At 42.6% G+C, this 22,518-nt stretch overlaps 1 protein-coding gene across 2 annotated transcripts in view; it reads left to right on the forward strand.

The window, feature by feature from the left end:
• Positions 1,512-22,518, forward strand: part of CDS1 (CDP-diacylglycerol synthase 1) — a 76,454-nt gene continuing 55,447 nt past the window's right edge. The window contains exons 1-2 of one of the 2 annotated variants that reach the window (XM_018049683.1): positions 1,512-2,026; positions 16,798-16,925. In XM_018049683.1, coding sequence (XP_017905172.1) covers positions 1,907-2,026; positions 16,798-16,925 — 248 coding nt within the window. In that variant the 5' untranslated portion in view covers positions 1,512-1,906. The remainder of the gene's footprint in view (positions 2,027-16,797; positions 16,926-22,518) is intronic. The other variant, XM_018049682.1, reaches the window with a different exon arrangement.

The following is a 22,518-nucleotide window of genomic DNA, read 5'->3' on the forward strand; positions in this document are numbered from 1 at the left end:
TAGTCATAGAATCATTTGTAAGCTGGAAAGGACCACAAAGGCCATCCTCCCAACTATCCACTTTATAGCTGGGGACACTGAGGCTTAATGACTTATCAAAGGCCACACCGAATTAGCTGCATTGGTGGAGCTAGAACTCACGCTTCTTAACAAGACCTCAGATGGGAGACTCCATCACTGCCTTCATCAGTCTCTTCAACCTCATGTTCCTGAGAATCAGGCAGTGCTGCATCTCTGGTTCTCCAAAGAAACGAAGAACAATGGATTAAACTAGTCACCCTATAGTCGTCCGTTCCTTAATGATAACCACACCATGACTGTGACTCAAAGGACTTATTTTCTCATATCTTTTGTTATTTTTGCTCTTCCCGGAAGACTGATTTTCCTCTCTATCCCTTTGAAAATATGATGACCTGATCTGAACTCAGAGCTTTAAAGATCTGTTTGATGATGGAAAGTAATGTCTTTGTGCCCTGGTTTTCAGTGCGTCCTACTTTTGACTTTTTATTTCTGCTTGTTATTCAGTTTTCAGAACCACATTACTTGTTTTCAATGGGTCAGTAATGACCTTGAGAGATTTTATATTGTTGATTTATTTCTATAAGTGTGTTCTACTAAATGCTGTCCTGTTTGTGTGATGGCCTGTCTCCTCCCTACCCCTCGTCCCATGTGTCAGCTTGTCAGTAATGACCAGGTGGTACATACGTGTCAAGAAAACTAATCACCTTCTAACAGGATTTGGAAGGGAATTAAAGCGGATCCTGTGCCCTTCCTGTTCCAACTTTAGCAGCTCAAGGTCCATGACTGCTTAGAGATTAGCTGGTTGGCAACCGCACCTGGTGGCATCTCAGAGTCCTGGTTCTCTCTCCAGACCCTAGGCAGTGGTTTTTGGAGAGATTTCAATCTTCGAATTCCTTGGAGAAGCAGTTCATCCCAGGACGCCCAGTGAGGCCGACGCAGCTCCCATTTTTGCAGGTGGTGAGATCGGGCAGAATGCCTCCAAGCCGTCGGGTTCATCCTGCCCGACAGGTTTCTGCTTCTGGACGCCTCCTTAACCTCTGAGGTTTGAACGCCGAGGTGTGTCAAGCTGCCGCGGCCGGAGAGCCCTGAGAAGGGGTAGGGGCCGAGCGCGGTCAATACTGACCTGGCGGCCTTCGAGGAGTTCTTCCGGCCCCCAGTGGCTCCGGGGCGAGTCCACAAGTTCTCAGCCCTCACTTTCGAGCGAGCAGCTCGGCCCTCCTCCACCTCCTTGCTCCTCCCGCGCGCTCCAGCCCGCACCTTGCCTCGGAGCCACACCACCTGCGCGCTCGCAGGAGGCCGGGGCGGAGCCTCGGGTCGGGACCCATGACGTCACCCGGCGAGGGAGGCGGGGCTGTGGGAACCGCAGTGCAGCGCAGAGGGGCGGGGCGGGGTGGGGCCTGCGGCGCGTGACCTGGCTGCAGGAGGCAGGAACCGGGAGAAAGGTGGAGGGGGCCGGGAGCGGCTGACTGCCGAGGCCGGGGGGCGGGGCGGGGAGTGGCAGGGCCCGGGCGGCTGGCTCCCCGGCGGAGCGCCGAAGCGGGTCAGGCTTGCTCCTGCCCTCCCGGTCCTGTTCCCTCCGCCCACCTGGGCCTCCGCGTGGGGACGCGCACCTGGCAACCAGCGGCCGCCCTCCGCCGCGCCCCCGCCTCCTCCGCTCGGGCCGGGCTCCCCGAGCCGGCCCCCGGCGCCGCGCTCGCTGGAGGCGGCCACGAGCGCTCGCTCGTTGATGCCGTTTTGGGGGTGACTCGGCGCGGCGGCGGCGGCAGCGGCGCCTTCAGGTGGGGTGCAGGGGGGCGGGCGCGGTGAGGCGTGTGAGTGGCCGCGGCTCGGCGGGACTTCGAGACCTCGCGCGCAAGCTCGGATTTCGGGGGCGCTGGAGCCGGAGATGTGGGAACTCAGGCACCGGGGAGGCGGCGGCCCGGGCCCCGGGGGAGAGGCGGCGGCGCCACCCCGCGAGGGAGAGGCGGCCGGCGGCGACCACGAAACCGAGAGCACCAGTGACAAGGTAAGTGGAGAGCCCCCGCGTCCCGGGCTGCGTCCCGATGGGGCCGGGACACCTGGGAGGGAGGGAGCGAGGGTGGGGCCCCGCGGAATGTCCAGTGAAGCTGCTGGCCGCGTCGCGCTCCCGCCCGGCTAAATTCAGTGGGAGCCGGACCCCAGCGACGGTGCGCTTCTCCGGCTGACCGCGGCCGCTCCCGGGACGGCTGCAGGATTCAACTTGACTCCAGTTTACTTTCTGCAATTCCAGTCCCTCCTCCCCGGGGTCTGGGGCCGACGCTAGAACCGGGATGGTCCCTCCCACCCTAAGAGTTCGCAGCGTCTCTAGTAGCCGCGCCTCACCTCTTCTCGGGAGAGTTAGGATTAAACTTAAGACACGCACCTTCCCTTCTAACCTGTCATCGGACCTTGACGCTTGGCTTCTCGCGCTCCCCCATCAGCACTTTCGTTTCTTCTGTCCTTTGTCAGAATAATAGATTTCAGAGGTTTGAGAGTTTCCTACACTTGACCACATTGTGACCCTCCAGCTTCTTTTGAGTCCGCGGCAGACAATGCACTTCTACCAGTGGACTTCATCTGACCTGAGAACGTGAATTCATAAGGACTTTTAAAATTTCCATCTCTACAGATTGCCTTCACTTCACCTTGAAGAATAAGTAGATATAATGCTAGTATGCTTTTTAAAAAGTTGGAAAGAGACAGACTTAAGCTTATTTGGAAATACAGTGGTGCAAGTAGAAATTTCGGCGGCGGGGGGGGGGGGGGGAAGAGTCCAGTTTTACAAATATTTTTTTATCCTTGACCGTTTAGGAAATTGGGCCGGGCAATAAGATTGTTTTATAAAATCTTGTATTAAATTCCATTTTATCTTAGAAACTCAAAGCACGGAAGGTAATTCTGGAAGCATTCTTTTTTGAAAGCAGGTACTGTAGTTTGTATTACAGAAGTGAAGTCGATTGCTCAAGGTCGGGTCAGTGGCCTCTTGGAACTAGAAGCTGTTCCCGATTCCCTTTTTTCTTGTTTGTACAGTTGCTGAGAAGGGTTTCCCTGGTGGCTCAGATGGTAAAGAATCTGCCTGCAATGCAGGGGACCCAGGTTCAGTCCCTGAGTTGGGAAGATCCCCTGGAGAAGGGAATGGTCACTCACTCCAGTATTCTTGCCTGAAGAATTCCATGGATAGAGGCCACATGCGTCCATAGGGTGGCAAAGAGTTGGACACAACTGAGACTCACAGTTCCAGTTTGGGGAGGGTTCCACAGAAACTTGATGCTGATGAACTTGAGGTAACCAAAGTTATAAAACTTAGGTGGGAACACATCCCACAACAGTGATTTTAGGAAAGAAACTTGAAAATCAATGGGAAGACAGATCCTTTTTTTTCCCTTGACCCTTGAGAGGCAGGTGGAATAAAGTGATCTATGATAGAACTTGTGTCAAGATTACACAAAGTGTAACAGTTTCTGGCTACTGAAGGTTGATGTTACAAAGCTGAAAACAGTGGGCTGAGAATAGTTTTTGTGAAAATTGCCTTGGAAACCAGACCAAAAATAGAATTAATTAGGTTGGGGTTTGTTTTGTTTTAGCACTGGTATAGTTTAGAACCAAGGAAATACCAGCTTCCCCATGATCACTTCCTTAACTGGGAGAAAAGAACAAACTTTTAAAAAGAAAAAACATGTTCAGGAAGCCATCCATAAAATAACTTTTGAAGTAATTAGTTTCTTAATGCCCTAATACTACATTTAAAACGAAAACTACTTCTCTAGTTTGATTGGAGCCATCAGAACTGTTGTCTCTAGCTAACTGTGAGTGGGTTAATGCTGCATATTTATTTAAAAGTGCTGCACTGTTGCATTTTATTGTCAACCTTAATTTATCCATAAATTTACAAACATGTGAATATGTATGATCACAATACACACAATATATGTTCTATGTTTCTGTTAGTTTTCATTAATACATAGCTAGCTGGATTCTCTTTTCTATGAGTAGATGGTGCCATGTGTAACCAGTTGTGTTAAGATTTCTAAATCATCAAGGATGAGCATTTTTCAAACCATGTCTAAAATATTGCATCCTTTTAGAGTTTATCGCAAGGAACTTTTGACTTGGCAGGCTCTGAGTCATTGAACTCTATCCTCTCTTCCTCCTTTCTTATCAGGGTGTATATTTGAATGCACCTGTATTTCCAGGTCAAGGGCCATTATAAAGTCAGCCTGCACATCAGAGGCTGGTTAATATTTGGTTCATTTAAACTCTTCTAAGTGCCTTCTCTAGTCAAGTTACAGTAAAGGCGAAAACCCTTAACGAAATTAATGAAAGAAGTACAGGAAGTGTGTTCTATTCTGCTGTTATTGTACACTCCCATGCCATTTTGTAGTCTTTTTACAGTGGTGTTATTAACATGACCTTCTCTTCCTTCAGGACCTGGAGACTTATTCTGAGAGAAACCTCTGTGCTCCAGGGCATTAGCAAGTGAAAATGTTCCCTGTTGCTGAATGCTGGAATAATGCTTAAGAGATAGCAAGACCACTCCCTCAAGGAACCCCCCCTCAGGAGACACACATAATTAAAGTTAATAGATGTCTGAACGAGGCTTCTTTACTTTGCTCTTAGCGAAGAGGGCATAGCTGGACACTATATGGAGACAACAGGAAAGGCTTTGAAAGAGGAGATTAGGGTTGAGTTTCGAATTAAAAGATGCCTGGGGACTTGCTAGGTAGACAGGTGTCAGGGAAAGGCATTCTAGGCAAAGGGCACGTGAAACTGTTTCTTAAATCAGCATTCTAGGCACAGTGAACTGAGCTTAGTTTGATAGTCCTGGAGTATAACCTATAGTTTGCAAGCAGTGGTTGGGAGTTTAAGGGTCTTGCGAGGGAGGTTAAGCTTTCTTCTGTGGACTCCTGGAAGCCACTGAGAAGTTTTTGCAGAGGCATTAGCCTGTCATTCTAGCAGCAGTCTGGAGAAAGTGTTGAAAGGGGGAGAGAACTGCCACAGAGAAACCAAATAGGCGTGTATTGCAAATGCTATACGTATGAAATAATGAGGGCACATCCTAAGTCTAGGAAGAGTGGACGAGTAGGGGTTGAGAGACAGGAAGCATGTTTTAGATGATGGTGATGAGACCCTAGACAAGGGTAAGACTAATAAAAGAGCCCGCTGGAGACACATTTTGGTCCACAACTTAAGAGACTTAAGAAAAAAGCAAAAATGATTGGGCAGTTTAGCAGGGTTTTTGCAGGTGATGCGGGAGATGGGTGAGTTGAGGGGAGATGGGTAAGTTGAGTGGGGCAGGTACGGCATTCTCTAGGGAAGTGGCTCCAGGTGGTGGTGGGAATGGGACTGAAGTCTGGAGGACTGATGCCAAAGCTCCAGTAATTTAGCCACCTGATGTCATGAGCCGATTCATTGGAAAAGACCCTGATGCTGGGAAAGGCTGAGGGAGGGACAACAGGGGACAAGATGGTTCGGTGGTATCACCGACTCAAGGGACATGGGTTTGAGCAGGAGATAGTGAAGGACAGGGAAACCTGGCGTCTGTGGAGGTTGCAAAGAGTTGGACAGGACTTAGTGACTGAACAACAATAGAGACCTTTTTTTTTTGCTTTTATTTATTTATTTTTTAATTTTTATTTTTACTTTATTTTATGGGGCATGTTTACAGTAGGCTGGAGATGTAAGGAAGACGCCAAAATAGAGAGCTGTTGAGAGCTAGAGGAGGAGGGATTGCTTAGAAGATATTGTCATTAGTATTTAGAAATGAGGAAGAGGTGGAGAACATGGGATTTAGCCAAAGACCTTCATAGAAGCTGAGGTTTAGGCCGAGGAATGTGAGAGGTAAAAATTGGTAGTAATTGTAGAAAGTACCAGTGAAAGCACAGAATAGCAGCTAGAAAGGACTGGAGGATTGAGTAAAAATTTCCTTTTTCAAACAAGGAAAGACAAGTATTTATATAAAGAAGTCAAGTGGGAGTGAAGATGCTGACGAGGGTGGGCCATTCCTAGGAAAAAAAAAGCAGATGTAGTGTGGAGAATACAGATAATTGGGGTATTCGGGGAAAGGAAAGAAGGAATCGAGGTTAGAAACAGAAACATTTTCAAAAACAGAAGGGGGAAATCAGTGTTTGATGCTTTAAATTTTCCCAGTAAAGTACGGTCTGAGAGCTGCGGAGCTTCAAGAGATCTTAGAAAAAATTTAGTTCATACATATGTGTATATATGTGCATGTGTGTGTATTTTTAAATAATAAACTTGCCTTAGACTGTGTGTGTTATTACCCAAAATGACCTCAAACAGGTGCAGAGCTGGAACTAGAACTCAGCTCTGACTGGGATACTGTTGGAATGTCATTTTAGAGAGTGTAATGTCAGATGATCAGGAGGCCAGCGGTGGAATCATCAAACTCAGTGAATATTCAGTTGAATTAAAATGACACAAATTGGTTTTGTACTGCATTATCATAGTTCCTAACTCAGTAGTGGTAGTAGCAATACTTTGGCCACTTGATGTGAAGAGCCAACTCATTGGAAAAGACCCTGATGCTGGGAAAGAACAAAGGCAAAAGGACAAGAGAGCGGCAGAGGATGAGATGGTTAGATAGCATCACCAACTCAGTGGACATGAACTTGAGCAAATTCCAGGAGATAGTGAAGGACAGGAAAACCTGGTGTGCTGCAGCCTGTGGGGTCACAAAGAGTCGGACACGATTCAGCAGCTGATCAACAACAAAGCAGCAGTAGTCATGACCGCTGATGCTTTTAGAGTGCTTTAGAGAAAACAGTAATTTTGCATCTTAACTTTATTTGCTCCCTAACTGTGTGGGTTAGCAATATTTCCCATTTAATAGCTGAGAATAAGAAAGGGCTTCAGTGGTGGTTCAGTTGGTAAAGAATCTGCCTGCAATGCAGGAGACCCACGTTCGATCCCTGGGTAGGGAAGATCCCCTGGAGAAGGAAATGGAAACCCACTCCAGTATTCTTGCCTGAAAAATCTATGGAGAAAGGAGCATGGCAGCTACAGTCCATGGGGTTGCAAAGAGCTGGACATTACTGGAGAGACTTAGCACTGGAAACAGTGAAGAGACTGAGAGAAAATGCTGAAATCAGGAATATAAACTACTATTCTTTCAAGTAAGAGCTGTTTGTTATTGTTTAGTCACCAAGTCGGTTCCAACTCTTTGCAACCCTATGAACTGTAGCCCACCAGGCTCCTCTGTGCATGGGATTTCCCAGGCAAGAATACTGGAGTGGGTAGCCATTCTCTTCTCCAGGGGATCTTCCCAGCCCAGGGACTGAACCTGTATCTCCCGTATTGGCAGGCGATTCTTCACTACTGAACCACCAGGGAAGCCCAAGAACTGTTTAGATTCAAGATTTTTAAAAGGCTTCCATCCTTTTAGGCACAGAACTCTATGTCACTTGAGGCTTTCCATATGCTTGTTTGCAGTTTTAATGCTAGGTACAGGAGTCTTCTGTAGAAGGAAATGGCAACCTACTCCAGTATTCTTGCCTGGAGAACCTGCGGACAGTCCATAGACTCGCAGAGTTGGACACAACTGAAGTGACTTAGCAGCAGGTACAGGAATCAGTGTGAACCTCAAGGGGCCTGTGGTGGAGTGGAGAAGCTGACACTGGTCATCTGACTCACTTTTTAGGGGACTAGATGTAAGAGGGATGGGAGTTGTGATCGATTTAATGCGTTATCCTTTGTTGCATTCTAAACTGCTGCTTGCTTTCATTAGTTTAGAGACTTCTTTGGAGCCATCATCTTGAATGGTTTTCTTCCTGCCTTTTCAGTCCCCAGTGTCGAGAAGCACTTCAGTTCTCTCTCCCTGACCACGGCTCCTGTGTACTCTTCAGGAGTCCCCATGACCTATGGACATACACCAAAGTGACCATGCTTATTACACTGTGCAGTTTGGCATACGCATACGCCCATGAATTGATCACTGCAATAAAGATAGCGAACAAACCCGTCGCCACTAGAAGTTTGCTCCTGCCCTTTTGTGTTCCCCTTTTACCTTTTGATAATCACTGATTGGGCTTCCCTGGTGGCTCAGTGGTTAAAGGATCCACCTCCCAATCCAGGAGAGGTAGGAGACATGGGTTCGATCCCTGGGTCAGAAGATCCCCCGGATGAGGAAATGGCAGGCCATTCCAGTAATCGTGCTGGGGCAATCCCATGGACAGAGGAGCCTGGCAGGCTGCAGTCCATAGGGTCGCAAAGAGTCAGACACAACTGAGCACAGTAATCACTGATCTGCTTTCTGGCACTATAGATGAATGTGTATTTTCCAGAATTTTATGTAAATAGAATTCAATACATACATATATCCATATATCCACATATATGTATATGTATACATATCATATGTACATTTTGTCTGGCTTCTTTTTACGCAGCATAATTTTTTTGACATTCACCCATATTGTTGCATACATCAGTAGTTTGTTTTGTTGCTGAGTAGTTTTCCATTGTATGGATGTAGCCCAGTTTGTCCTTTGCAACATTTGAGTTGTTTTCAGTTTGGAGCTATTACAGAGAAAGCTGCCATGAACATTGTGTACAGTCTTTGTGTGGACATATGCTGTCATTTCTTTGGGGCAGATACCTGGGATTGAAATGACTGTCATAGGGTGCACGTGTATTTAACTTTTTAAGAAACTGCCAGACTCTTTTCCAGAATGATTGTACACATTCCCACCAGCAGTGTATGAGAGGCCCAGTTTCAATACATCTTCTCTGAGACTTGGTATGTTCAGTTTTTATTTTTTTAGCTATGCTAGAAGGTGTGTCATAGTCTCTTATCGCGGTTTTGATTTGCCTTTCCCTAATAACTTCCCTGATAGCTCAGTTGGTGAAGAATCCGCCTGCAATGCAGGAGACCCTGGTTCAATTCCTGCGTTGGGAAGATCCACTGGAGAGGGGATAGGCTACCCACACCAGTATTCTTGGACTTGCCTTGTGGCTCGGCTGATAAGAATCTGCCTAATACGAGACCTGGTTTCGATCCCTGGGTTGGGTAGATCTCCTGGAGAAGAGAAAGGCTACCCCCTCCAGATTCTGGCCTGGAGAATTCCATGGACTATATAGTCCATAGGTCACAAAGAGTCGGACATAACTGAGGAACTTTCACTTTAACTCCCTAATAACGAAGATGGTGAGCGTGTCTTCGTATGCCAGTTTACCGCGAGAATACTACTGCCTTCAGTGAGATGTCTGTTCAAATAAAGCTTTGCCCATGTATTTTGATTACATCGATTGTTTTCTTATTGAATGTTGGGAATTCTTAATAGATTGTGGATGCAAGACCCTTATTTGACATGTGATTTGCAAATATCAGGTCTTCCCAGGTGGTGCTAGTGGTAAAGAATCTGCCTGCCAATACAGGAGACGCAAGAGTCATGGGTTCGATCCCTGGGTTGGGAAGATCCTCTGGAGTAGGAAATGGAAACCCATTCTAGTATTCTTGCCTGGAAAATTCCATGGACAGAGGAACCTCCTGGGCTATAGTCCATGGGGTTGCAAAGAGCTGGACATGACTGAGCACACAATCTCTCTTGCAGATATCTTTTCCCAGTCTATAGCTGTTTTCTCTTTCTCTTAACAGTGTCTTTTGAAAAGCAGAACATTTTAATTTTGAAGTGGTTTTATTTATCAGTTTTTCTTTTATGAATCCTACTTCTTTGTTGTCATATTTAAGTCTTTGCCTAACCTTAGGTCACGAAGAGTTTATGGAATTGTATCAGTTCAGTTCAGTTCAGTCGCTCAGTCATGTTCGACTCTTTGCGACCCCATGAATTGCAGCACACCAGGCTTCCCTGTCCATTACCCAACATTGGGCGAACATGATTTCACCCAAACTCATGTCCATCGAGTCGGTGATGCCATCCATCCATCTCATCCTCTGTCGTCCCCTTCTCCTCCTGCCTCCAATCCCTCCCAGCATCAATGTCTTTTCCATTGAGTCAACTCTTCGCATGAGGTGGCCAAAATATTGGAGTTTCAGCTTTAGCATCATTCCTTCCAAAGAACACCCAGGACTGATCTCCTATAGGACTGTTTGGATCTCCTTGCAGTCCAAGGGACTCTGAAGAGTCTTCACCAACACCACAGTTGAAAAGCATCAATTCTTCTGCGCTCAGCTTTCTTCACAGTCCAACTCTCACATCAATACATGACCACTGGAAAAACCATAGCCTTGACTAGACAGACCTTTGTTGACAAAGTAATGTCTATGCTTTTTAATATGCTATCTAGGTTGGTCATAACTTTCCTTCCAAGGAGTAAACGTCTTTTAATTTCATGGCTGCAATCACCATCTGCAGTGATGTTGGAGCCCCAGAAAATAAAGTCTGACACTGTTTCCATTATTTCTCCATCTATTTCCCATGAAGTGATGGCACCAGATGCCATGATCTTCGTTTTCTGAATGTTGAGCTTTAAGCCAACTTTTTCGCTCTCCTCTTTCACTTTTATCAAGAGGCTTTTTAGTTCCTCTTCACTTTCTGCCATAAGGGTGGTGTCATCTGCATATCTGAGGTTATTGATATTTCTCCTGGAAATCTTGATTCCAGCTTGTGCTTCTTCCAGCCCAGCATTTCTCATGATGTACTCTGCATAGAAGTTAAATAAGCAGGGTGACAGTATACAGCCTTGACGTACTCCTTTTCCTATTTGGAACCAGTCTGTTGTTCCATGTCCAGGTCTAACTGTTGCTTCCTGACCTGCATATAGGTTTCTCAAGAGGCAGGTCGGGTGGTCTGGTATTCCCATCTCATTCAGAATTTTGCACAGTTGATTGTGATCCACACAGTCAAAGGCTTTGGCATAGTCAAGAAAGCAGAAATAGATGTTTTTCTGGAACTCTCTTGCTTTTTCCATGATCCAGTGGATGTTGGCAGTTCCTCTGGTTCCTCTGCCTTTTCTAAAACCAGCTTGAACATCTGGAAGTTCACAGTTCATGTATTGCTGAAGCCTGGCTTGGAGAAGTAAATAGCTTTATGTAAATGTCTGATCTACTTTGAATTAATTTTTGTAAGTAGTGTGAAGTATGGATCAAAGTTTTTCCTTCCTTCCTTCCTTTTATATAATTATCTAATTATTCCAGCATTGTATATTGAATTACCTTTCAACTTTGTTGAAGTCAGTTGGCCGTATAAGTGTGGATTAATTTCCTTTCTTCTCTTCCATTGGTCAGTTTTGTGCCAATGTCACAGTTACAGCTTAATAACTTTCGAAAACAGTGTCAGTCCTTCAGTCTTGTTTTTATCTGCAGGTGGTTCTGGCTCTTAAGGTCCTTTTGCGTTTTCATATAAATTTTAGAGTCCGCCTGTTTATTTCCACACAAAATAAAAGCCAGTTGACATGACTGGGATTACACTGGATCTGCAGATCAGTTTGTGGAAAAATTGTCATTTAAATTTTCTGCCTCCTGGCTACATTGCTTCAAGCTGAGTCAACTTGCGGGGCTTTACTGAATCTTTGTGAGCCTAAATTTTTTCGCTTACAAAAAGGATGTGATTATTTACTTGTCTGTAAGGTAATGTGAGATATAAATAAATCGACATTTGTAAAGTGCTTTTGAAGTTTGTTTCACTGTAGGAATGAGATTTTCAGGGTAATAAAGAAACTTTATTTCAACTTCCATTCATCATTTACCAGATACACTTTCATTGTCTTTATATATTTGCAAAAGAACAGCCCATAACCCTTCATAGTCAGAAGCCCTCATTTCACGAGTGCTAAAAGGAGGTCCCAAGCAAGGTGACATGGCCAAAATCATTCACCTAGCAAGAATGTTTGAGAACTGTTTTAATCTCAAATGTTAGCATAAGTTTACAGACTCAGTTCATTCAACACATATTTACATAGTAAGTGCCAGCCGCTGTGCAAGGCCCTCTGCCAACCTCTAGGGAGTCAAAAGTGAAGCCAGTAGTGTTTCCTCTTCTCACAAAGCTTATGAACTACTGCAGAGGATTGGGGTACATCACCTTTATTACCAAGTGGACTTTGAGGCAGTTTGTTGGAAAGTGCAGTGCTTTTATTTTTTATGGAAACCAGAGGCTGAGTTTCTTTAGGGTCAAGTGTTTTGCCTTTTGTCATTGCTAGTTAAAGTAGAGGTGGAATTAGGACAGTCATCCCTCATATCTGTGGGTTGTGAGTCTGGATTCAACCAACTGTGGGTCTAGATATTTGGAAAAAAAAAAAATCCCAGAAAGTCCCAACAAGGAAAACTTGAATTTGCGGCATACTCACAACTGTATTTGGGCTTCCCTGGTGTCTCAGTTGGTAAAGAATTTGCTTGCAATGTAGGAGACCCAGGTTTGATCCCTGAGTGGGGAAGATCCCCTGGAGAAGGAAATGGCAACCCTCTCCAGTGTTCTTGCCTGGAAAATCCCATGGACAGGAGAGCCTGGGAGGCTACAGTCCAATGGGTCGCAAAGAGTCAGATACAGCTGAGTGACTAAGCACACACACAATTGTTTACATTGTACTTACAACTGTTTACATCGTATTAGGTTTTATAATTAATCTAGAGATATAAAGTGTATGAAAGGATGTATATAGATTGTATACAAATACTGTATCTTCTTGGATTTTTGTATCTTAGAAGGTCCTGGAACTAATCCCCACCCTCCAGCCCCCATCCCCACCAGGTACTGAGTGACCAGTGTACCTGAAACTCCCGACTCCTAGTGTGGTACTCTCTCTGTAACCTGGTGATATGCCTTATGGAGCCACTCCCATTAGTCACCATCTCCACGACCACTCACACCACGCTTCCAACACTCTGGGTTATTGACAGGGAAAAAAAGAGTAGCAGAGCAAAGAAATAAAAGTGATGTGTTCCATTGTTCCAGGTGTTGAAGACCTGCTGGCACGTCAGGCTAACAGCAGGTTCCATGATGTTGGCAGGAGATGTCCTGCCTGGTGGTTTACTAGTCAACAGCTATTTGTTTAAGCTGCTCTGAGGCCAGCTGACTCTCAGGGTTACAGTGGGAACACGACATTTGCTTTATTTGTCATTTTTGGTATAATGTCACATTCAACTTTGTAATTATTTGATAAGAGAGTTATAGTTAGTGATCAAAAGCTTATTATTCCTTTATGAATATTGATAATGCTACCCAAGGCATTTTATTTGGTACCCATTTTATTTGCTAAGCTACTTAATGAGGAATTAGATTTGATAGTAATAATAATAATAGCTTACTGTTTCACTGACTGACTTGAGTCCTTGGCATTAAATATTTCCAGTTTTTTTTTAAATGTTTCCAGTTTTTGTGGGTAAAGAAACAGTTGGAAGGGGTGATGAAATTTGCCACAACTTTGGTGCTGATGAGGGCTGAGTTTGGTTGGAGATTTCCTAAACATTTAGAATCTCCCTATATACTTTCATTCTTAGGATCAACTTCTGGCCCAGCTCTCTGCTCAGTGCTCCTTCTGCTTGTATTCACCCGCTGTGAATATTCTCTTCCTTCTCACCCATTTCAGCTGCTTTCCCCCAGTTTCTCCCTTTGTAAACCACTCTCCCAAAGCATTTATGTGTGTAGCACTCTTTAATGAGGATTGCTACCAATGGTCGTGTATGGATGTGAGAGTTGGACTATAAAGAAAGCTGAGTGCCAAAGAATTGATGCTTTTGAACATGGACATGGGTTTGGGTGAACTCCGGGAGTTGGTAATGGACAGGGAGGCCTGGCGTGCTGCGGTTCATGGGGTCGCAAAGAGTCAGACACGACTGAGCGACTGAACTGAACTGAACTGATTTCACTAGGCATAATACCCTCCAGGTCCTTCCATGTTGTTGCAGATGGCAAAATTTATTCTTCTTCATGTCTGAGTAGCATTCCTCTGTGTGTGTGTGTGTGTGTGTGTGTGTGTGTGTGTGTGTGTGTGCGCGCGCACCACATCTTTTTTATAATTTTATTTATTTGTTTTCGGCTGTGTAGGTCTTCGTTGCCGCACGGGCTTTTCTCTAGTTGCCGTGTACAGACGTCTCACGATGGTGACTTCTCTTGTTGCAGAGCATGGGCTCTAGGCACACAGACTTCAGTAGTTGCAGTTCCCGGGTTCTAGAGCCCAGGTTCAATGGCTGTGGTGCACAGGCTTAGCTGGTCCACGGCTTGTGGGATCCTCCCATATCAGGGGCCAAACCGGTGTCTTCTGCGTGGGCAGGCGGACTTTTCACCACTGAGCCGACAGGAAAGCCCCGATACCACATCTTCTTTGTCCATTCATCTGTTGATGGACACTTAGCTTGCTGCCACATGCTGCTGGCCATTATAAACAATGCTGCTTTGAACATTGTGGTGCGTGTATGGTTTTGAATTAGTGTTTTTCTTTTTTGTTTTTCAGAAATATACACAGAAGTAGAGTTGCAGAATCATATGGGAGTTCTATTTTTAGCTCTTTCAGGAGCCTCCATGCTGGTTTCACAGGGCTTATGCAGATTTGCAGTCCCACCGACAGTGTCCAGTGTTCCCTTTTCTCCGTATCATTGCCAACATTCGCTATTTGTGGTCTTTTTGATGTTAGTCACTCTGACAGATGTGACGTGATATATCATTGTGGTTTTGATTTTCATTTCTATGATAATTAGTAATGTTGAGCACCTTTTCATGTGCCTATTGGCCATTTTTATGTCTTCTTTGGAAAAATGTGTATACAGGTCTTCTACCCATATTTTGATTGAGTTGTTTGGGTTTTTTTGATATTGAGTTGTATGAGCTGTTTGTATATTTTGGATATTAACCCCTTATTAGTCATAACATTTGCAAATATTTTCTCTCATTCAGTAGGTTGTCTTTTTGTTTTGTTGATGGTTTTCATTGCTGTGCAAAAGCTTTTAAGTCTCCTTAGATCTCATTTGTTTGTTTTTGCTTCTATTTCCTTGTTTTAGGAGACTGAGGTAGGCTTGCTTCACTATAACCTTTCCTCTTAAAACTGCTTTTTCTATAGTATGAATCTTGACTGTACCACCCCCACTGCCCCTCCTTTCCTTCTCCTTGTGGATTTTTCCTTGTATCTTTAGTTGTAGAAGATCTTTTCTGGTAGATTCTATCACTCTTTCTCATCAGTAGCTGTTCTGATAATAGTTGTAAACTTGGTGTGCCCATGAGAGGAGGTGGGCTCCAGGATTTTGTACTCCACCATCGTGGCCAGGATTATCTCTTGAGGATCTAATAAAATGATGGAAGTTTGAGTGTTTTGAATAATTATATGTATATTGTTGTTCAGTTGCTAAGTCGCATCCCACTCTGCAGCCACATGGCCTGCAGCATGCCAGGCTTCCCTGTCCTTCACCATCTCCTGGAGTTTGCTCCAACTCATGTTCATTGAGTTGGTGATGCCATCCAACCATTTCATCCTCTGTCATCCCCTTTTCCTCCCGCCTTCAATCTTTACCAGCATCAAGGTCTTTTCCAATGAGTTGGCTCTTCACATCAGGTGGCCAAAGTATTGAAGCTTCAGCTTTAGGATCAGTCCTTCCAATGAATGTTCAGGATTGATTTCCTCTAAAGGAATCCCAAGATTGACTGATTTGATCTCTTTTTATATGAATATATATTTATTTATTTATATATATGTGTGTGCGTGTGTGTGTGTGTGTATGTATCTGTGTATCTATATATTTATATCTGTCTATCTATTGATACCTAGCAGGGCCCTGTAGGACTCCTGGGCACAGAGCCTTTGTGTGTCCCCCATTCATCTGATTACAGGAGATAGCCTTCATTCAGCCTCCCTCATCTTCACTGAGTTCCAACAGCCAGATTGAAGCAGTTGTTAATTAGGAAAGGGAGGGGATGCAAGACAAGGGAGAAACAGTCAAGAGAAACAATAGTGCAGCCTTGGGGTGAGGTCCTGGTTCCCCAGTAAGGGATACCCATGGCAATATCTTTGAGCTGTTGTGCACATACTGAAACCCCCATCAGGTGGGAGAAGTTAATGATTAATGAGGGTACGCTGCCCACAAGCACACAGACCCCAGACCAGTTGGAACCTGAAGGTTGATGATGCTGACCCCCCTTACTTAGCACCAGGCAGTCTCAAGAATGTCCACAAGTTGATCACACCCCATAACTATAAAACTTCTCACTACTCTAAGTTGGGACACATGATTTTGAGGGCATTAGCCTGCTGTGGCTTCCTTTGCCTGGCAAAGCAATAAAGCTATTCTATTTTAACTTCACCCAGAAGTCTCAGAGATTTAATTCAGTGTTGGGGTACAGAGGTCAGAATCAGCTTCACTATCTATGTATCTATCTAAAATGCCATGCCAATATAAGATATTACTCCTATTGGAGATGCTTTGATTGCAATCAAATAAAAAAGAGACTATGTACCATTGTACATGGACAGAAGAGCCTGGTAGGCCACAGTCCACGGGGTTGCAGAGAGTCGGATACGACTGAGCGACTTCACTCAGTCACTCATGTACCATTGATCAGAATGTACATTAACACAAACACTATTTTTTCTGTTAAGCAGAGAAACAATAAATATTGGATTCTGTGGTAAATTTCTGTTTTAGATAGTATAGACTTTTCTTTTTGTGTTTTTTGTTTAAATCCTTTAGGTTGATAGACTTTAGCAGGAACTTTACTAACTAGGATGTCCAACAGTGCTTGCATATTCAAGATAAGTTAATAGTTTTTTTTTAAGTTATGGAAATGAGAGTTGGTACTCTGAGCAATAAATAGATGTATTGGCAAGCGTGCACTTTTTTCCCTTTTATTTTGCAAAGTGATTTTCTTTTTTCTTTAATTTTAGGAAACAGATATTGATGACAGATATGGAGACTTGGATTCCAGAACAGATTCTGATATTCCAGAAATTCCACCATCCCTAGATAGAACCCCCGAGATCCTCAAGAAAGCTCTGTCTGGTTTGTCTTCAAGGTACGATTGGTTGAAGGTCATCTAAGGGGTGAACTAGATAAGCTGTGAGGTTATCCTGGACCATTTCTTACACTGGTATAAGAAATTTCACTTTTTGTGAGTTTTAGAGCTATGAGAGAAGACTTACATTTTTCACCATACATGAGCGCAGTGTTGGAGGCTTGCCTTTCATTAATCTTTAAGTTCTTAAGTTTCAAAGAAAACCAAGTCTGAGAGGTTAGCTGGTGAATGTTATAAAGCTAATAAGTTGTGGACCTGGCATTTCTGCCCCTGTCTACTGGGTTTCTGATGCCAGTGACCCATTTATCACATCAGGTTGCCTTTTCTGATACTGGGACATCAAATAAAGAAAATTCTGTATCCTCAGTCCTGTGTTTTCAAATGCCAGATGGAAATAGGTAATTTTTTTCCTTCTAATGGAATTTAAAATCATTGTCCAGACTCTACAACACTTTACCATTTTGTATTTCTGTTATACCTTTAAATGTCTAATAACAACCTAATTTTATATTGCCCTCCATTGTAATATGAATTATAAAATTTATAAGGGCAAAATAAGTATAATCTGTTGCCCAGATGAACATATAAAATCTTAAATATTGGTACAGAACACTCTTTCTTCAATTTCTTAATACTGTGACACACAATAAGAGGTCTTTTTTCCACCATGCTCCAAGAGAGACACAAATTATGTTTTAACTGCTGGAAAAATGGTATGAAGCAATTCTTGCCTTAACTGTGTGTGATGCACTCTGATTTCTCATATTTTTGATAACTGTTCTAGGTTCTTGGACCAAAAAATGCTGGATTAGTAAATTGATTTTTACTACCCATGGGTCATAACTTGAAGTTTGAAAAATACTGATTTAGTCATATCTAGTGGAGAAGGAAATGGCAACCCACTCCAGTATTCTTGGCTGGAGAATCCCAGGGACAGGAAGCCTGGTGGGCTGCTGTCTATGGGGTTGCACAGAGTCGGACACGACTGAAGCGACTTAGCAGCAGCAGTAAATAAACTATGAGCTTTTCTGACTGTTAATTTCCTAGAAGATAGCCGTATTAGAATAAACCAGTTCAAGACAAAGTTTTCATGTTTTTTAGCCAACAGAAAAGAATTTTGCTATCCCTTATTTAAAACATGGTTATTGTTTTAACATTTCTTGTTCCCAGTTGTTTTCATGACCTAGTTCACAGATGTACCTTTGCTTTAAAATCTCACCTGGTCTATTTTGGATCTGGATTTTTTTCTATGTTGATGTTATATAAGAGTAATGCTGGATTCCTGTGTGTCGTTCATACCAAGATTTTCCTTACTATATTTTTTTCCTGGCATAAAGCAACAAGAGCAGGTAATAGTAGCTGGTATTTATTGACCATGTATATTTGCTAGGAGCTTCTCCAAGCACTTTACTTGTGTTGACTAGTTTATTATCACATCAACCCTGTAACACAGGTATGGTTGTATTACACCTGTTATATAAATGGAGAAACTGAAGCACAGGTACGTGTCATGTCCAGGGTCATGTAGCAAATGACCTGGCTAAGTGATAGAGCCACATTCTGAAGCAAAGCATTGTACTCTATTTATGAAAGATTTCACTTTAAAAAAATAAACAGCAGGTGATAAATGACTACTTTGAATCTTCTCAAGAAACTTATCTGTAAAAATTAAATGTTTTAAAATCTGTGTTTTACACCTTTTAGCCTCTTTTTATTTAAAACCCCAAATAGTCTGCCTTGCAAAGATTTAGAAGTTGTAGATGCAAAGGAGTAAAACTACTAATTTCATAAGAAACATACCTGGATTGCAGGAAAAAACCCTGTAACCCTCCAGCTGAGACATTACTGATGAAAATACTGTGATGTTTATCTTTGAAACTTTTTTTTGCACTGTGTGCATATGTGTGCTTGTGTGTGTAACGTAAAAGCAGCATTGTACTCCTTTCTGCCTTGGTATTTCCATTTTTATTCCATGGTATTAGGAACAACATCCTTAAATATATGTAAATACTTGAATGGCTGCATGATAATATATTCCTTGTACAGCTGTAGTTCAGTTTACTTAACTAAACAGATGTTGCTTGACAGCCAATTTCTAAATTTTCACAATTAAAACCAACTCTGCTTTAAGTGTATGTTTTTATAGCTAACTTTTATTTAGCATCCATAATTATTTTCTTCAGATAAAACTTTTAAATTTTATTTATTTTTAATTGAAGGATAATTGCTTTACAGAATTTTGTTGTTTTCTGACAAATACCAACACAAATCAGCCACAGGCATACACATGTTGCCTCCCTCCTGAACCTCTGCCCCATCCCACCCCTTTAGGTTGTTACAGAGCCCCTGTTTGAGTTCCCTGAGTCATACAACAAATTCCCATTGGCTGTTTATTTTACGTATGGTAATGTCAGTTTCCATGTTGCTCTCTCCATACATACCCTCTCCTTCTTGCCCCCCACCCCATGTCCATTAGTTTGTTCTCTATGTCTATTTCTCCATTGCAGCCCTGCAAATAAATTCATAGGTACCATCTTGCTAGATTCCATATATTTCTGTTAATATACAATGTTTATCTTTCTCTTTCTGACTGACTTCACTCTGTATAATAGGCTCTCGATTCATCTGCCTCATTAGAACTGACTCAGAGGTGTTCCTTTTTATGGCTGAGTAATATTCCATTGTATATATGCATCACAGATTCATCCATTTATCTGTCGATGGACATCTAGGTTGCTTCCATGTTCTGGTTATGGTAAATAGTGCTGCAATGAATATTGGGGTACATGTGTCTTTTTCAGTTTTGGTTTCTTCAGGATATATAACTAGTAGTGGGATTGCTGGGTCATATGGTGGTTTTTTTTTTTTTCTAGTTTTTTAAGGAATCTCCATACCATCTTCCATAGTGACTGTATCAGTTTATATTCCCACCAACAGAAGGTTCTCTTTTCTCCATACCCTCTCCAGCATTTATTTTTTGTAGACTTATTTATGATGGCCATTCTGACTGGTGTGAGTTGGTTGGTATCTCACTGAAGTTTTGATTTGCATTTCGCTAGATCTAGATGTTGAGCATCTTTTTCTGTGTCTGTTAGGCATCTGTGTGTCCTCTTTAGAGAAATGTCTATTTAGGTCTTTTTCCCACTTTCTGATTGGGTTGGTTGTGTTTTGGTTTTGAGTTATATGAGCTTCTTATATATTTTGGGGATTAATTCTTTGTCAGTTGTTGCATTTGCTGTCATTTTCTCCTTCTGAGGGTTGTCTTTTCAGTGTGTCTATAGTTTCCTTTGCTGTGCAGAAGCTTTTAAGTTTAATTAGGTCCCATTTGTTTACTTTTGTTTTTATTTCCATTACTCTGTGAGGTAGGTAACAGGATCTTGCTTTGATTTATGTCATTGAGTGTTCTGCCTATGTTTTCCTCTGAGAGTTTTATAGTTTCTGGTCTTCCATTTAGGTCTTTAATCCATTTTGTTTATCTTTGTGTCTGGCATTAGAAGGTGTTCCAGTTTCATTTTTACATATAACTGTCCAGTTTTCCCAGCACCATTTACTGAAGAGGCTGTCTTTGCCCCATTGTATATTCTTGCTTCCTTTGTAAAAATCAGGTACCCATAGGTGCATGGGTTTATCTCTGGGCTTTCTATCTTGTTCCATTGGTCTATATTTCTGTTTTTGTGCCAGTACCATACTGTCTTGATGACTGTGGGTTTGTAGTATAGTCTTAAGTTAGGAAGGTTAATTCCTCCAGATCTGTTCTTATTTCTCAAGACTGCTTTGGCTGTTTGGGGTCTTTTGTGATTCTATATGAATTGTGAAAATTTTTTTCTATTTCTGTGAAAAATGCCACTGGTAATTTGATAAGGATCACATTGAATCTGTAGTTTGCATTTGGTAGTATAGTCGTTTTCACAATATTGCTTCTTCCTACCCAGGAACGTGGAATGTTTCTCCATCTGTTTATGCCATCTTTGATTTCTTTCATCAGTGTCTTATAATTTTATATATACAGTTCTTTTGTCTCCTTAGGTAGGTTTGTTCCTAGATATTTTATTCTTTTTGTTGCAAAACTGAATGGGATTGAGCCCTTAATTTTTCTTTCTGATTATTCATTGTTAAAATATAGGAATTCAAGTGATTTCTGTGTATTGATTTTGTATCCTGAGACTTTGCTAAATTCACTGATTAGCTCTAGTAATTTTCTAATTGTATCTTTAGGGTTTTCTATGTTTAGTATCATGTCATCTGCAAACTGTGAGAATTTTACTTCTTTTCTGTTTTCCTTTATTTCTTTTTCTTCTCTGATTGCTGTACCTAGGACTTTCAAGGAGAAGGCGATGGCAACCCACTCCAGTACTCTTGCCTGGAAAATCCCATGGATGGGGGAGCCTGGTGGGCTACAGTCTATGGCATCGCTAAGAGTCAGACACGACTGAGCAACTTCACTTTCACTTTTCACTTTCATGCATTGGAGAAGGAAATGGCAACCCACTCCAGTATTGCCTGGAGAATCCCAGGGACAGAGGTGCCTGTGGGCTGCCGTCTATGGGGTTGCACAGAGTTAGACACGACTGATGCGACTTAGCAGCAGCAGAACTTCCAAAACTATGTTGAATGATAGTGGTGAGAGTGGGAACCCTTTTCTTATTCCTGATCTTAGAGGGAATGCTTTCAATTTTTCACTATTGAAAATGTTTGCTGTGGGCTTATCATATGTGACCTTTACTATGTTGAAGTAGGTTCCTACTATGCCCATTTTTTAGAGTCTTGCGGAATTTTGTCAAAGGCTTTTTCTGCATCTATTGAGATTATCATATGGTCTTTATCTTTCAATTTGTTAATATGATATATCACATTAATTGATTTGTGTGTATTAAAGACTCCTTGAATCCCTGGAATAACCCGACTTGATCATGGTGTATAAGCTTTTAATGTGTCGTTGAATTCTGTTTGCTAGAATTTTGTTGAGGATTTTTGCATCTGTATTCATCAGTGATCAGTCAGTTTAGTTCAGTCACGCAGTTGTGTCCAGCTCTTTGTGACCCCACGGACTGCAGCATGCCAGGCTTCCCTGTCCATCACCAACTCCCAGAGCTTGCTCAAACTCGCGTCCATCGAGTCAGTGATACCAGTCATCAGTGACATTGGCCTGTAATTTTCTTTTTTTTGTTTTGTCTTTGTCTGGTTTTGGTATCAGGGCGATGGTGGACTCGTAGAATGAGTTTGGAAGTGTTCCTTTCTCTGAAATTTTTTGAAAGGGTTTTGGAATGATAGTCATTAGCTCTTCTCTAAATGTTTGACAGAATTCTCCTGTGAAGCACCTGGGCTTTGGTTTTTGGGAAATTTTTTATCACAGTTTCGATTTCAGTGCTTGTAACTGGATTGTTCATAATTTCTGTTTCTTCCTGGTTCAGTCTTGGAAGATTGAAGTTTTCTAAGAATCTGTCCACTGCTTTCAGGTTGTCCATTTAGTTGCCATATGGGCGCTCATAGTAGTCTCTTAGGATCCTTTGTATTTCTGCATTACCTGCTGTAACCTCTTCTTTTTCACTCCTAATTTTGTAGGTTTGATTCTTCTCTCTTGTTTTTTTTCTTG

The sequence above is a fragment of the Capra hircus genome, chromosome 6 (genome assembly GCF_001704415.2).
Source record: "Capra hircus breed San Clemente chromosome 6, ASM170441v1, whole genome shotgun sequence".
NCBI lineage: Eukaryota > Metazoa > Chordata > Mammalia > Artiodactyla > Bovidae > Capra > Capra hircus.